General features: G+C 49.2%; 1 protein-coding gene across 1 annotated transcript in view; it reads left to right on the top strand.

Moving 5' to 3' along the window:
* The first annotated feature begins 6,410 nt into the window (after positions 1 to 6,410).
* WNT5B (Wnt family member 5B) overlaps positions 6,411 to 17,309 on the top strand; it is a 17,144-nt gene continuing 6,245 nt past the window's right edge. Inside the window, exons 1-3 of the mRNA XM_027659127.1 lie at positions 6,411 to 6,505; positions 7,214 to 7,461; positions 13,589 to 13,881. Of these exons, the coding sequence (XP_027514928.1) occupies positions 6,426 to 6,505; positions 7,214 to 7,461; positions 13,589 to 13,881 (621 nt within the window). The 5' untranslated portion in view covers positions 6,411 to 6,425. The remainder of the gene's footprint in view (positions 6,506 to 7,213; positions 7,462 to 13,588; positions 13,882 to 17,309) is intronic.

The following is a 17,309-nucleotide window of genomic DNA, read 5'->3' as shown; positions in this document are numbered from 1 at the left end:
TGAAGCTGGTCTAATTTCTTGTGGGACTTTCCCATATAAATAAAGGAGGTAAAAAGGTTTCAGTTTGTGATTATGAATGATTTGCTGCAGCCCCAGAAATCCTGGTATCCTAGTAGTTGTGGGAACAAGAAGTGCAAAATTTGGGCTAGACATGTCCTGGTTCAGGGCTCTGGCTCTCAGCTGAGGTTGCCAACATGCAAATAGAGTTCTCATGGAAAAGGGAACTGGATGGCTTGGATCTGTCCATGGGAATATCATAAATATGGAGAGTTTCCAGACAACTGCATACCTGCAGGGATGGGTCTATGTTGCTTCTTAATTTTGAAAAATCAAAATCAATTTTGCTTCAGCACATGCAGCTTCTGCAGGTGCTCCACTGGTTGCTGCTGAGTCTCTTGCACTTTTCTTTGGGATATCTTGTGCTGGTCTCAGTGGACCAGGTTGGCTCAACACTGGGATTTAATCTGCAGTAAGAGTACAACTACCATTGAATCCCCTTGAGAGGGAGGAGATCATATTCTGGTTTATCTTTGGAGTTTACTTCTTTTCTTGTAGGGGGTAAGATGGTCTCGCTCCAGGTGAGCTCATTGCCTGTTGTGAAATATTGTGGTGAAAATGACAACGTTCATAAGGCTTTACATATATTCTGTATCTTTCATTTATGAGAAGCTATTTTATTCATAGAATCACTGAAATGAAAATATTGTGTTTTAAGGGAAAATATTTAGTATATGGCCTTTTTTGTTGTCTAATACTTCTGCTTTACTTGCAATCTCCCTCCATTCTTGCTCTCCTTGGTGAGGCACTTCAGGGACAGCTGTCACTGGGTCTTTTGAGACTGGCAGGTATATCTTGGCATTTGCTGCACTACATGCCCTGGTGACAGTGAGGCTGGATGTCATTGGCCAGGGGAGTCATGGAAAAATGAAAGGGCAAGGTAGTGGTGAAAGGAAATCTGGATCTGTCAGCGGGGGTGACAGGTGATGAGATGCAGAAAAAGGTAGTGCATGAGTACATCAGGAGATAAAACCGAGTCTGTAAGTACCAAAAGAAACAAGCAGGATGTGAGCAGGAATAATCTGCCCTTCCAATGGAGACAGACAGTGTGTAACAATTCAATGAGGCAAGGCAATGTTAAGACAAAAGGGGCAGACATGAAAGACTGATGTGCTGGGATACTTTGAGAAGGTTTTGTTACACCTTCTGTAACACCTCAGCTGGGTCTGGACCTGTGGAGGTGGCTCCAGTTGCAGGTTAAGTAATAATTGCAATACAAATAAATTAACACATTTAGATCTGGGAAGGTTGACACCAGTACAGCAACATGGTGGTACAGTGCTGAGAGAGGGACAGGTTGGCAGCAGGGGAGCAGCACAGAACCAGACAAGTCAGGGAGTGGTGAGATAAAAGATGATTTAGGTTTCTGTGTGAAGACTGCAATTTAGCTTCAAGTGATTGTGATTTCTTTTTTCTTTTCTTTTTTCTTTTTTTTTTTTTTTTAATCTACACTCCCTCTAAAACTGGTTCAGCTGAATGGGCAAGTATGTGATTTTAATGAGATTCCTGAAATCTTAGTAAGAACTATGGTTAAAACCAAGCCAGGCTGCCAGAAGCAGATGTATAGCAGGATGTTATGATACATCTCTTGGTGCTGTCAACAGCAGGCCCATGGCACAGAACCAAAGGGCAGGGATTCCCTTTCGAGCAGCACATGGAAACCCTCCTTCCCGGGTGTGCTTGTTTTGGCTGGAGTAGAGTTAATTTTCATCACAGTAGCTGGTATGGGGCTGTGTTTTGGATTTGTGCTGAAAACAGTGTTGGTAACTCAGGGATGTTTTGGTTATTGCTGAGCAGGGTTTGCACAGAGTCAAGGCCTTCTCTGCCTCTCACCCCACTCCACCAGCGCATAGGCTGGGGGTACACAAGGAGTTGGGAGGGGACAAAGCCAGGACAGCTGATCCCAAATGACCCAAGGGATACCCCAGACCATATGATGTTGTGCTCAGCAATGCAGGCTGGGGGAAGAATGAAGAAGAGGGGACATTTGAGTTGTGGCATCTGACATCCCAAGTAACCCAAGTAACATGTGATAGACCACTGCTTCCCTGGAGGTGGCTGAACAGCTGCCTGCCCATGGGAAGTGGTGTATGAATTCCATGTTTCACTTTGCCCATGTTGTTTTGATTGCTTTTGCTTTACCTATTAAGCTGTCTTTATCTGAACCCACAGGTTTTCTCTTTTCTGATTGTCTCCCCCATCCCACCGGGGGAGAGTGAACGAGAGGGTGTGTGGTGCTTAGTTGCCAGCTGGGGTTAAACCATGACACTGGGCAATGCACCTCTACTGGCTCCTTAAGCAGAGGAGACTCTGCTTCAGTGGGTATTTTTCACATCTTGGGTAAGTGTCTTATGTCAGAGAGAGCAGTAAATATTTCTGGATGCACTAGACATTGCAAGGCATTAAAAACAAGCATTGAACTACAGTCGAGTTGCAAGAATAAACAGGAACTTGAAAGACACTCTTGATCATTACAGGAAGAATGTATGTCCAGTTCTCCCCAGCTTGGCAGAAACCAGAAAAGTTGCAGAAATGAGGATCATTGGAGTTATGTGGAAGACACATTTCCTTTCAACACTCCTTGTAGCACTCGATAAGGATCTGTGTCACACTTGGGGACATCCCAAATTTTTGAAAAACAATAAGGGTAGGACAAGGAATTTACATGAGTAACTCTCCTTTTCTCATTTACCAAGGCTGTCTTCCAGCCAGGGTTCAACTTTTTTCACGGTCTGCCAAATCTTTGCAAATGATCTCATGGACATGACCTCCCTTTCTTGGAGTCTTGCAGCTTCCCTCCAGCAAACACGGCAGGGACAGTATTGGGAAAGCGGTGATAGCTCTCCAACTGCTTTGCTGTGACTTTGGAAACTGGATGTGTAAATTTATGCTTCGTGCACAGTTGTCACCTCTGAAAAGTGAACAAAGGCAAACACAGGTACTAATTTTAGGCAGCCAGCCAACACAGTAGACAGTTGCCTAGGGCAGCAGACTGTTGAATGCAGCAGAATGCCAAGGCTGTACGAAGATGTAGGCTTGCTGCTGCTGTGCTGCCCTCTGAGAAGGGAGCATTAGACGTGAATCTGAGGGTTGAGATTCATGTCCCGTTTTCAGGCAACAGCTTACTATTTAGCCCAGGTGATCCTCACCACTGTGTGCAAGCATCAGACATGCAGTGTTCAAGCCAGTGTCCAATTCTGCTGTTTGAGTGATCCACACCCACTGGAAGGGGTGGGGAGGGGGCCTTTTTCCACAAGAAGCAAGAGCAACTCTTGTTTTTGGAGTTCTTTCTACTGCTCTTTCATCCCCTAGTGTAGCAGAAGTGGTCTGAGCTGGTGTGAGTGGGCTGCTGCAGGGGAGGGATGGTTTGGGGTGGGAGTCACTTGAGTGGTGAAGGGTGGACAGGAGTGATGGCCAGGAAGGGTGGTGTGCCTGTGGTGAGGTTGGGCTCTCCTACCTAATACTGCACCAGCAGCCCTGCTCCACCCCACCTCTCATCCTCACAAAATTTCACTGACTTCTCCCACCCAGCCCTGCTTTGGCAAACAACCTCACAAAGCTGTTTGAACCAGCCCTGCAGTTGGGCTTAAAAAATAACCCGGGCTTTTTATTTACAAAATCAAAAACTCGCTTTCAAGATTTTGGTGGCGAGTAGAAACAGGCACAAGGAAAAGGGATAGACTGTATTCTTCGGACCACCAGCCAAGTACTTTGCAGCTTTCGGTCTGGAAGTTGCTGGCTGAGGCTAAATCCCTCCAGCAATGCCTCACCTGCTATTATCACTTTATCTGAAGTCATAAACACAGCCAGTGAAGAAATAATTTCCAACACCTTAAAAAGGACTCGCTTCCATAATTCACATCTGAGCTCAGTGGCAGTCACTTTCACCAGCAGCAGATTTTGGGTAGAATTCAGAGTTTCGGACGTTTCCTGATGAAGCAGCTCCTTTAGTTGCTGCCTTTGACAGGATATTAGGTTGGCTGGATAAGCGATCTTATCCCATACGGCAATACTTATGTCTCATGTTTCAAAATAAGATCATTGCCTTGCTTGTGCCTGTTGGCAGTCAGGTTGCTACTAGCAGTGTTCACAACACGTTGCTGTTGTTAATCATCGGCTGCCTGTGCATATTAATACTTAAAAGGAGATATTTAATTAATGCCGTGTGTTTCTGACCCAAGTTTCACGTGAGCGTCTCCCAGGCTGGAAAGGTTTTTGTTTCCACCACGCCACAGTGCCGGTGATGGACCACCAGTGCAGCACTGCGTGGTGCTGTGTCCGTGTTGTCCCGTGGAGTGCTGCGATGGTGCACATGTGCTTGGAGAAGCTCACACAAACACGGACATTGACATCACCTGTATTTGTGGAACTGCCTCATCGGCTGGTGCTGTCTCACATTCCTGGCTGGGAGAGGCACCCGGGCGGCTCGCCATGGTTTACTCCTTTCTCAGAATCCGCGAGGAGACTTGGTGAGGGCAAAGCTTGGAGATGCACTTCTCCCATCATGTCATCTATTTACATGGCGCATGCCTTGTGTGTGTGTGTGTGTGTGTGTGTGTGTGTGTGCGTGAGACAGCACGGGCTTTTATTTTTTTCCCCCTGCCCTAGTTCTTCCTTCTGGCTGTGGTGAGATGGAAAGGTGGGAGGCTCTCATCTCTGCCAGCGAAAAGGTTTTCTGTATCTGAGGCTGGCCTGGAAATTCTTTAGGTGACATCACACCATGTCTGTGCAGACTCATTGTTTGTCATGGAAAAGCCATTCATCCATACACAACTTCCTTCCTCCCCAGACTCACGGAGATAAACTTTCCATTCTGTCTATTCCCTATAGAAACAGACCCAAAACATGTATGCGTGGCTACACACACATACACCTCGGCATCCCTCCGTCAGGCTCGGGGCTGTGGGAGGAGGAGAAGGGAGGATATAGAAGATGTGAATAAAGTCACCCTGTTTTCTTCAGACGTGGATCCTGCTGTGCCCAGGCAGTAAAACTCCCCTCCCACCGAGGTTCTGGGTCACACAAGGCTTTTTTGTCCCGAGGCTAATTTTGGCACTTGCAGCCCCACATCTGCCTGCCAGGTGAGATGGGCCACCAGCTGCAGGTACAGCACATCTGGATGGGGGAGGAAGCGAAGCGTGCTGCAAACAAACACAGCAAGTCCACCGTGGCGGGTGCGAGGAATTCGATAAAAAATATACTTCAGCGGTCTGAGCTGCCGAGTCTGGTGATTCATGTCTCGGGTGCTGCTCGTGAGGCAGACTGAAAGGCTGGGCACTTGCATGTCTTGGACCATGAACACTGTGGCTGCGGTCTGGGGGGGACCTGCAAGTTCAGCCTGCCTTTGGGGAGCCACTGCTGCAGGGCAGAGTTGGGGGGACACCAGGCCTGGTGTGGACACTGTGTGGGACAGGAGGGGAGGGAGGGCATTTTTCCATGGCAGAGGTGGAGACCGTGTGGCACAGGGTAGGACAGGACAGTGGGAAGCCATGTAGAGATGGAGGCAGCAGCAGTGGTGTGGATGGCGTGATAAGGTGGCTGTTTCCCTGCGGTATGAGGGAGGCAGGGTGTGAGAAGCATCTGTTACAAGTACCCGCACAGTGTGGGATGCCTGCGTTTGCCTTCTGCCCGTGTCTGGGGGAGACAGGGCTGAGGAGCTGCCGGTGGGTTTAGTGGGGAAGGGAGAGGTTGTTTGGACAAGAGGAGCCTTTGAAGCTTTTCTCCTGTCCACCTCCCCTGCCCATAAAGCCATTAGACTCCGGTGCCAGCCCTATTTGCGCTCGTCGCTGGCGGCCCGGCCGAGCCTCGCAGACCCCCCACCCGGGGCGCGGGGCCGGGTCCGTGGCGTGAGGCCCCTCGGGAGGCCGTTTTGGGGAGGGGGCACAGCTCATTTCCGAGCCGACTCTGCATTACAAAGGCAGCGGGGCCAGCGCGGCGCTTTGATGTGCCCCGCCGGCTCCCGCACACCTGCGGCCGCGGGGTACCCGGCACCGGCGGGCGCGCCCAAGGCAGGGGCGGCCCGGGGGCTCCGGGAGCCCCTCTCGACGCCCGTCGGGGCAAGAACAGCCCCGGGCGTCCCCGCGCTCACCCCGGGCGGGACGCGGAGGCTCCGTCGGTGCCGGCGGAGCCCCGGCAGCGCGGCCCCTGCCCCGGGGCCGGGGGCGGGCGGGAGGCAGGGCCGCCGCCGGAGCCCCCGGGAGGCGGCGGCCGGGGGAGGGTCCTGCGGGGTGGGAGGGGGCGGCAGCCGGGCTGTGCTCGCCGCGCCCCCGCCGCACGCAGGCCCCGCTCCAGGGCTTCTCCTCGGCACTTCTCCGCAGGGCGCCCCGTCCCGGCGGCCGGCTCGGCGGGGGCTGCCCCCGCAGCCCACCATGACCGGGCCGAGGCTGGCCCTCGCCGCCGCGCTCCTCTGCAGCTGCACCTCGCCGGTGGCCGACGCCAACTCCTGGTGGTAAGTGAGGGGAGCCGGCGGTGCCTTTGTCCGCCCAGGGCCGGGGTCCGGGGACCGTCCGGGGCGGTGCGGCAGCTCCCTGCCCTGCGCTCTCCGCGGGAACTTCCCCTGCCTCCCGGGCTTCTTTCGCAGCAGCTCGCTTCTTTCCAGGTTCCCCCCCCACCTCTCCCACTGTCCCTGCCCAGTTTCGGGAGACGTGGGACGCAGCCCCTCTCCTTCCAGGCATTTCTGGGCTCCTTTTGTACGGGCTCGCTCAAATGCCGTCCGGACTTTAGGATGTGGGGAATGCGTAGGGAGTGGATGGGTAAGGTTTCCTACCCGCTGCCAAAAGCCCTGGGAGCAGCCGCGGAGCCCCCTTCTCCTGAAGAGCGGAAAATAGCCTGGCTGGAAGGCAGGCATCGCTCGCTGGCGCTCTGTAAAAAAAGCCACTCGCTTTCTTCTGCAGAGAAAGTGCTGAGCTTTCTCTCTGCCCCCTCCCCATCCCGGGTGTCCTCTGTGTTTAAACTCGGGTTACAAACGAGCTGTGTTTCTCCCGCTAGAGCCCTGGAAAAGCCTCGCATCTGGCAGAGCCGTGGAGGGAGGCAGCTGACATGAGAAATGCGCCCGGGCTTCGGGCTGGGCTGGGCTGGGCTGGCGGGGAGAGGTGCCGGGCGCTTCGCGAAGGGGGCCTCTCCCTCCAGACTCCCTGGGATGTTTTTCTCATCGTAGGTCTTTGGCCATGAACCCCATCCAGAGACCTGAGATGTACATCATCGGCGCTCAGCCGGTGTGCAGCCAGCTGCCGGGGCTCTCCCCTGGGCAGCGCAAGCTCTGCCAGCTCTACCAGGAGCACATGGTGTTCATCGGGGAAGGGGCCCGCAGCGCCATCAAGGAGTGCCAGTACCAGTTTCGGCAGCGGCGGTGGAACTGCAGCACAGTGGACAACACCTCCGTCTTTGGGAGGGTCATGAAAATAGGTAGGAACACCTGGTATAACAGTAGTACACCTAGTAGTTAGTGCAGGGAGGTGCTGGGTGCAGGCCGGGTGTCCCTCTGCACCTCTCTCCCTTCCTTCAAATACACATGCAGGAGTGATGAGCCCCATTAGTACCGGCTCCTAAAGCTGCCTTTAACGAGCTTTTTCATTCCCTGGTGTGCTGATGCTGCCCGAGTGCTGCCCGCACGCTGCCTGTGCCTGGGCGGGTGGCACCAGTGCACCTGAGCCACACCAGGAGCCAGCGGGGGAGCGAGGGGGACACACTTTCTTTTGGGGGAAGCACGGGACGGTCAGGAAGAGCGGGGCGTCTTCTGTTTTGAGGGGTTGTTTAAAGGTAGCGAGGGAAGAAGTTGGAGCCAGGAACAATGGACTCGTGTTATCGTTACCAGCATCTTGAGTACCTTGGGACAGGGAATGCAGCCCTGAGAAGTGGGAAATATGGGCTCCCCTGGCGTGGGAATTCCTCCCCTTCCTTGTACTGCCACTTTCTGTGTAAACCTAAGCGATTTTTATAATTCCTGCCCTGCTGGCCGTAGGAGGCACATTGACAGGCCGTTGCTGCACTTGAATTGAGGTGTGACCTAGCTACATTGTCCCAGCTCCTTTTGAAATGCAATCATCTGATGGCAAGAAACTGAGAAATCCGGGTCGTTTTGATGTGTCCGACAGCCAGGACAATAAAGAAAAGGTGTTAAAACAGACACACACACACACACACACACACACTCTCTCCACAACCCCTGTCTGAAGAGGTTTTCTTTCCCACCCACAAAGCCAATCATTTACACCGAAGAACCAGCAGTATTTCTCGGTTGTGAGGTCAGGGAAAACACTTAGCAAGGGATTGAAAAAGACCTTCAGCTCCTGAACCCCTAGCTGCCCCCAGCATTGCTCTCACTTTTTTGGCTTAACTCTCAAAAAAACTGCATAGGGAGCAAGGCACCAAGAGGTGCATCTTTAATACCTCTTGAGTGTCAGGGCGATAGGGCACCAAGTCCTATGATCTCTTCCATCTGATCCTGAAATTCTTACATGTTGTCCTAGAGAATTCTAGGGATATTTCTGCATGTGTTACTCAAATCTTTCAAAACTCCTAATTCAGCCCACCAGAGCCATTCTAATTCTTCCCTTTCTGCCTAGCCCATACCCTAACAATTCTTCTCTGGGGTACTCCCCTGGGAAATGCCGTTTCCTGACACATACTTCTAGTTCCTGACACACATCCAAGGCATCTGTGCATCCTTGATCTCTCACTTTCTGATAGCAAGGGTGGTGGCCACATGGGGCTGCATGCAATCCTAGATTGTTAAAACTTGTGCTTTGGGGTATGAAAACTGAAATTTCAGCCACCAAAGGGAAAGGACAGAAAATACACCTCCCTCTCTGCTTTCTGGTGTCCCTCCCTCACACATAACTTACCCTGAAGAACGGGGTAAATTTCAGATCCCCAAAGAGATACTAGTGACTCCACAAGGATGCAAGAATATAGCAATCTCCCCTTCTGAATCTCCCCTTCATTCTCTTCTTCAGTATCTTCCTCCAACCCTGGGTTGGTCCAGTGGGAGAGTCAACACCTGGAAAAGTAAGGGTGAACTAAGAGAAAGCAAAGATCAGATCTGAAGGATGAGAAGCTGTCAGGAAAGATCAGTGTGTACAGGAAGGAGGGATAGTGGAAGTGGGAAGATTTCTCCTCTCTAAAATGAATTTGATCCTATTTGTTTAGATGGGGAGTAGATTTGGGTTTTGATGAAGGCAGGAGGTGGTGTGGGTATGTGACAGGTATGACCAGAAGTCCTGCTTGGTTTATGTGTGCTGCATTTGTTTGTTGAGTCCTGTTGTATCTCAATTAGGAATCTGCTGATGGCAGTGTCTGTGGGCCAGCAGTTGCCCACTCTTTAAAAACCTATCCTAACAGAGTTTTGATTCTTTGAATCCTTTAGATTCTCTGGGCACTTTATAGTGTGTTCAGCACTCCAGCACAAGGCAGCACAGCAGTAAGAAAACTGTCACCAAAGGTGGCCTGGGGTACTAGGGGATCCATGATTCATGGCTGTTGCCTGTGTCAGTGATAAGCTGCTGTGCTGCCTCAGTTCCACCTCCTGCTTTTGCATTTTTCTACTTTGTAATGAGTCATTGCTTATCATTTCAGCAAATCTATTTTCCACACTGGGAAAGAAGACAAAGCCTTTCAATCTCACGTTGTGTTAGCTATAAAGTCATTCTTCCCTGGGTTCATACTGTGTGTCTGTCTCCTGCTTTCAACTTCTGAGCCCCAAATCTGGACCACAGCCCTTTTTCTGTACTCTGTGCCAACGGCACGAGAAAGGTCTGGAGACCAGAATATCTGCAAGAGTGCACAGGCATGCCAGATTGTTGTGGAGAGGGAGGTGAAAGGCGATAAGAAGGACCCAGAAGGTGTGTAATGTGCCAGCAGCCCTCGGCTGCCCACCCACCGATGCAGGCATGGCATATATTACATGATTTCTTGAGCTGCTCTAGATTGTGAGAGGGGAGGAGAACCTGACCTGGCCAAGTCCAGAGCCTGGGAGATCCTCGCGAGAGTGTTCACTCAGAAACCTGGAAGATTAGTTTCCTTTCCCCCTCCCAGAACTTGGCTTGGCTCAGAAACAGGAGACCCAGTTGGTCTGTGTTTAATCACTACATCTTCATTTTCTGTGTTCCGTAGAGGTGAGGCAGTCCAATGATACCAAGCTTTTGTAGAGGGATCCACAGCACTGAAGTAGGCTGCTTTTCAGCATTACTTCCTCCTACTGCTTGTGTTGTCATGAGAATTGCTCTTACCTTTTAAATGTGGTTTATTCAATAATTATATCTGATGTACAAAAATTATTCTTCTGAAGCTACTTCTTGTTCTGTCAATACAGATTTTAGACTGCACATGTGTGTGTATATATATATCTATTCATTATATACAGACATTCCTTACTGCTACATTTATGAGGGGGAGAGGACAAGAGCACCCCAAAAGGTCATGTTAGAATTTCCTCAGGGGAGGAGAGAACAGATCTCCCTCTGAGTAATCCTAAATGCAAGGCTGGGGTTTCCAGGTTAGTCCAGTCATTTCTGGAGCCAGAGATCTTATCTCTTCAGCCTTTTCAAATGCTAAAAGAAGGGAAAAAAAAGAGCCATAAAACCAGAGAACAAAGAGAAATATTTTTTTCTTTGTTTTTCTTCGAGATTGGCAAACTTTAGGGTAATGCTTTTTAAAAAAAATGAGTTGAAGCTAAATCTTTTTCATCAAAAAAGTTAAATTGACACATTTTTACCATCTTTGTGTCAGTCTCCCCACTGGGTTCGTTCTCCCATTTCCTTCTCGAGCAGCTCCAGGGAAGGGAGCCGTGGCGACCGAGCCCTTGCCTGGGTGCTGCCCACGCCGCATCCCGCCAGTGCCCCCCGAGAGCCGCCGCAGCCCCGGGCTCCCCGTCCTGCTGCCGGCGGCGGGCGGGCACAGGAGGGCAGCAGAGCTCCGTGGAGCTCCAAGCCGGCGGGCAGAGCCTCCCGTGGCCCGCAGCCCCCGGCGTCGGCCCCGGCAGCCCGGGGTGACTCTGATCCAGCGCTCAGGAGAGCTCAGCAGAGGTGTGGAAAAGGGCAGAACAAATCTGGGGACACTCCAGTCCTGTGAGACGACAGCACGGAGGTGTGGAACTGGAATGAACTTTGAGAGGACCAGCAAAAACGCAAATACTTTTCAAAGGCTGGAAGGCACGGCAGGAGAGCAGAGAAAAGTTGGGTGTGTAAGCCCTCAATTGTCAGCTACAAATTTGGTTTGTATTAACACAGGCTTTTATCACATCTGACCCTGCCTTCCGGGCCAAGCCATGGTCTTCCAAAGCTACTACCAAAGTCTAGTGAGCGCTGTGGTTTGTTCTGCTTTGTGGGCAGCACGGGGGGAAAAAAACCCCATCCTGCTGTGACTTGTTCCAGCCTCTCCCACTACCTTCCTCCAGCAGCCTTAAGCAACTCGTGCAGATCCAGGGGCTGCACACTGAGTTGTGCTGCTGCAGCTGACAGGTGGAGATGGTTAAAACATGGACAGTAAAAGTGCAAATCCAGTCTGTGCTTTCAGAGATCTCAATCCAGCTGTAAGGATGCTAAGCACCTGGAGTTGTGAGGACTCTGTTGCAAGAGCTGTAACAGCGGGAGGTCCTTTCCTTGCCTGTGTTTTAATCTCTATAGACAAGGGAGGGCTTTACTTAACAGGACGTGTCTGTGTCCGCAGGGCTCTCTCTATACAGGCACAGAGGGGTAAGGGCAAAACTGCACATTGGACTGTTATCTTCAAAAAACCATAACGTGCAAAACAAGCTAGATGAGTAAAAGCTTGATTTTTGGTTACTGAAAAACAAATTCCCTTGTGGACCAGTCTCAGCTGAATTACCTTAACTAGGAGTCACTCCTCTGTACCTCTCAGACCAGCGAGGTTTAGGGGAGCATAGTCCTCTCCTTATGACCTTCTAGTAAGGCCCTCCCTTCTATATTATGTGTCCTGTAGCATTTTATCAGCCTTGTGCTGCACTCCAGAGCAGATACCGTAGTGTTTGACTCTCATTTGGGGTGGGGGAATCACGAGTTGTTCTGCAAGGTGGATGCCATTCACAGCCCTGCCTTTGTCTTGGGTCATTACCGCTAAATTGGTGATAAGCTGCTATTAGTTACAGATTGTCCGCAGGTGCAAATTGGAACAAGAGCATACCGAAAGCATCAGCTCAGCCCTGCTGACTGTGCTGGCACTGAGAGCCTCCTGGGCTGGTGACAAACTAAGTATTCTTGGAAGATCTGCCCTCTGAAGTCATTCAAATTTGCTTGAGAGGATCTTGCTGGGGTTTGGTGTAAGTAGCTCTTCACAATTAGATTGCTTATTCAAATGAAGCTTTGGCAGTTGTTCTCTTTATCACTGAAAGTTCGATGATGAACACAATGACTCTGAAGGTGTCAGTTTAGCTGTTAGACCGTGTGGTGAGAGTGCAGGTGTGGATTGCCTCCTTCTCCTCCTCATTCCCCCTCTACTCCCCCTCTTCAGACCCACAGCGCTCCTGGTGCTTGGCCTCATGCAGTGTTCTGGCTGTGATGGTGCCCCGGTCACATTGGGGCTGAATCACTGCCAGGAATACATAGCTGGAGACCCGATCCAGCTGCTTGGCTCAGATGCTGTGTAGGGCATACATGCCAAGCAGGGCATTCTCTAGTAAACCTCCTAATGGAAAGTCTTTTCATTTATTATTGTCGACATGGGAAAGTTTTACTTGTTCCAGCATTGCGGTTCTGTAGGCACTGGGAGAGCCTGTAGTATAAAAAGGAGTTTCCTTCAGTTTGTCTCCAAACAATTTTCAGCTGACCTTATGTAAACCAAAATAAGGTCGATGAACTGAGGAGCCCATGAAGACTGCTTGTCTCAGTTAAATGGAAACCTTTCCAGGTGATAACTGGCCTAACCAGAATGTTTCTTTTGCAGGGGCCCAACCTTGTTCTCACTGATTATTGGCAAATGCAGTGGCTATGGCAGCAGCTGAATTTTCAGCAAGTGAATAGCCCTCCTGCTGTTTGAGAGTTTCTTCCAGGTTAAAATGAGCGGATAGGTGAAGGGGAAAGAGGCTGAGCAGTCCTTGTCTATGGTGTTGCTATTTCTTTTGGCGAAGGCCTGCAGTTCCCAGGGCTCTTAAATGTTCAAACATAGGTGTAATAAAAGTAATAACCCTGGAGAAGCAGCACCTACAAACGATGAAGAACATGATTTTCTAAAAAACATTTCTCCAGGAATCTCAGACCCTTCCCTGGTGCATGCCAGATAATCAGATTTGGGTTTGATCCTTGTTACGCAGAAACTGCCAGCTCTGGACAGTCAGTTGAGTGGAGCTGTTACAAGTGAAATGCAAACAAAACTGGGATGCAGGCATGTGTTAGGGCAGTCTCCTTCCTCCAGAACAGGATGGTGCCCTTCCTGTTGAGCATCATATTCTTGTGAGTTCTGTGCGCCTTCTCGGAGCACCCCATATCCTGCTGCCCAGGCCCTGCTCCTCACTGTGTGCTGCATGTTAAACGAGGTCTGCCTGCTTGTGGTTAATTTGTCTGTCTCACCTCTCTCCCAGGGAGCAGAGAGACCGCCTTCACCTACGCTGTCAGTGCCGCCGGGGTGGTGAACGCCATCAGCCGGGCCTGCCGTGAGGGAGAGCTCTCCAGCTGTGGCTGCAGCCGCACGGCCCGGCCCAAGGACTTGCCCCGAGACTGGCTGTGGGGCGGCTGCGGCGATAACGTGGAGTACGGATATCGTTTCGCCAAGGAATTCGTGGATGCCAAGGAGAGGGAGAAGAACTACGTGAGAGGTTCAGAGGAGCAGGCCCGCATGCTGATGAACTTGCAGAACAACGAGGCCGGTCGCAGGGTAAGACGGATGCTGACCCTTTCTTTTTTCTCGGAGGCAGAAGCAGAAGGCTGGAGATAGCTGGATATCAAATTAGTTGGAGGTGTGATGAGGGATAGCCCAGTGGTGCCCCCATAAGAGTGTATGGTCACATTTTCTGCATTTTTCAGAATATTACAGACAATATTGACAATGATATGTTCCAGTTTTAATGTCAGGCTTCCACTGCCAGCTAAAGCCAGTGAAGGGTCTGTTGAGATACTGTATGGCACACGTGCAGACATGTAAGCCCTTTCCAAATAAACTAGGTGCTGTTATGGCCCATTTTTAAAGTTAATGTCTCAGAAATGAGCTTCCCAGAGCTCTGGAAGTGACAGGCTGATGAAAAGAATAATATTTTGGCATCTGGAGTTCTCTTCTCCTGCCATCATTTAGATTTTTGGGAACATAAGGCCAGAAGCAAACAATGAATAAGGCTACCTGGCTATTTCTGGAACTTAGGCCTGGCTCAGTTGCCTTGCTATTGGGCAAAATAAATAATTTGCATCTAGGTGACAAATATTTCCTGAGAAGATTCACGGTTTTGATCTGGAGACCCCTAGGGATGGAGAATCCATCACTTCCCTTTGTAGTATGGTACCATCATTAATCACCCTGTTTCAATGCTGTACCTCATTATCATTTGAATTTATCTGGCACCAGCTTCTAATCAGTTCTTTTTCTGACTTTTACAGCTAAATCCAAAAGACTCTTAGTAATCAGAATTTCCTCTGCATGCAAGTATTTATCTACTGTAATTTATTCACCATTCTTTCTTGACAGACTAGATAGAGCACTGAAAACTTTCAGAGGTTCTCATCAGCCATCGAATCATTTCCCTGTCAATTTAGTGTACCCTTTCCAGTTTTCCCATACCCCTTTTGTATGCATTCAGTGTATGCACTTTTGCTTTTTTATCACAATTGCTCTGTCTGTGATTAACAGCCTGGAAGGCGCAGCATATCCTTCATAAGTGGTACAGCCATGTAATCCCTCCTCTTTCCAAAAGTAGAACAGGAATACTTACTTCAACGTTTGTGCATTTTCCCCAGGGTGTTTTAAGTTTTTTATCATTCTTCCGTAGAAGTAAGCTTTTCTAAGGTTGATTTTATTTCTAATGCATGTTAAAAAATCCTATTAAGCGTACTTAGTCTTGCTCTTTTGCACATTCTTAACTAATATCCTTAGGTTCCTCATCAATTTTCTGCCCTTTCTTGCTTCTAATTATTACTGAATTATCTTTCCCTTTCCCATGGATGTTTGTCTTTTCTGCATGTAATTTCAACTTCATTTTGCCACCAAAGATGATGTGCTCTGTTTTTTTGATTGTGAAATCAGTGTGTCAGGTTGAAGCATTGCGAGTACTCCACGGTTCTTTTGAAAAATCGAATTGCGGTAAATTTGCAGTAGGTGAAAAAACAGACTTGAAAGCTGTAGAACTCAGTAGGTTTTGGTTTGGGATTGGGGTTTTTTTGGCTTGGAAGGGCAGAGGGTCTGCATTTGGTTAGAAATGGAGGGTGTAGTGGAGTAGTAGCCTGAACATGACATTCTTTTCTGCATTACTTGCTTTGCACATCTTAGATGTCTGGAGTCATGAACTTGGATTACTACAAAAAAATACTCTGCCTAAAACAGGGAGTGAGTATGTTATGAGACTTTAACAGCCAGCCCTATTGCCTTGAGGGATCCAGAGACAGAATATGGCCAATAGTCTGAGGTGCCAGTTGAACTGCAGTAACATTTGTATTAGAAGATCAGGTCAGAAGATGCTTGCTCCATACCACGGGTAAAATACTGCCTGTCATGTTATTCTTGTTATATAGGCAAGATTCTTGCTGAGCTGTGATTTCAGGTGATGCTCCAGATGAAAAAAAAGCTTTGTCCTGCTTTAGGGACAGAGTTAAAGGCAGTTATTTCCTGCCTTCACTACAGTGCAGAAAGTTGTTTAAATTGTGCTACAGTGTCTTGCTTCTTTGGACTCTACAGACAAGCTCTCAAGGCCATTTCTGTGTCTCCAGTTAACCCAGGACCTGGACAAAAGCTTTCCAAAGGGGCCAGCAAAAGACAGTGTTATTTTGGGGTTGAGTTTTGTAGATTCTGTAGAACAGATGGCTTTAGAAAATAACCTTGGATTAAATGAACACAAGTCATTTTAGATTAAATTAAATGGTAGTATGAACCAGTGTGTAATTAAGTTTGTGGATTTCAAAAAAACCTCTGATAAACTAAGGGAGCCTGTTAATAAGCTGAGCCGAGGAACTCAATGTGGAAGAGGTCTGGAACTTTTTCAAGTCAAAGATGCTAAAGCCATTACAGTTCTGCGTGCCAAGCAAGAGGAAAAAGCTTATAGGAAGAATATCCAGACCTCACTGAATGAATAACTGCCACTGAGAAGCTGTTAGGAATAGACCAAGAGCCTACTAAGAATGGGGGAAAAAAAAAAAAAACTGATAGCAAATAAATAATGAAAAGCTCTGTCTTAGAGGTCAAGAAGTGTAAAGACGAAGTGAGAACAGTAAAAATCCTGCTGAGTCGGACCTTGCAAAGGGTAGTAAAATAAACAGCAAAAGTTTTTTAAACTTTGCAGGTTGGGGGAGGTTAGAAGAAAGGAGACATAGTCAATGAGGATGGGGCTGAGTCTAAAGGCAGAGAAGTTTTGGTCCCAAAAGTGAGTGAGTGCTTTACCTGGAGCTTCCAAGTTGGAGTGCAGGACATTGCTCATGGAGAGGGATGCTGTGTGTCTGCTGCACAGTGGAGATGTCTCCTTCTGTCCTCAACACTTCTGCTTAGCAGGAATAAGTACTTGAAGTGTAGATTTTTAAATGCCTCTGGGACTGTATTTTTTGGGGGAAGCCAGGCAGGGCAGGGTGCCACGGGGGCAGACAAGGTCTACCAGAGTAGGCTGATGGTGCTGGCACCCTGTGGGAGTGAGGAAGGCACGAGGAGGCAGCTATAAAGTTCAGACAGGTAGAGGAAGAGGAGTTGAGCAGCAAGTACTGAAGTTTGAGCCATTGGACTTGACATGGGTGGGATGGTGCAGGGGGCTGCTAAGGAAGCAGAGTTTGGGATCAGGCCAGATGACTCAGATGAGAGTCAAGTGGCTGCAAAGGGTTGGAAGAGGGGCAGGCTCTGGAGAAATTGTGGCTGGGGCTTTGGGGTGGATTGAGTAGATGAGTATTTGGGGGTAGTGAGGAATAGAGATACTGGGATTGGGAAAGGAGATGAATATGAAAGGATGGAGATCTCAGAGCCATCCCAGGTCTCATCTCCAGATCCTTTCATAGGAGGCTCTGAGATCACATCGCTGCGTGTTCCAGGGTTTTCTGGTCAGGCTGGTATTTGGCCAGTACAGGACAGCCTTTCCTCTTGGCTCTTAAAAGCATATTAGCTCTTGGCTCTTAAAAGCATAT

Source organism: Corapipo altera, unplaced genomic scaffold, assembly GCF_003945725.1.
Source record: "Corapipo altera isolate COAL_440 unplaced genomic scaffold, ASM394572v1 1, whole genome shotgun sequence".
NCBI lineage: Eukaryota > Metazoa > Chordata > Aves > Passeriformes > Pipridae > Corapipo > Corapipo altera.
This window is presented reverse-complemented; position numbering and strand designations above follow the sequence as displayed.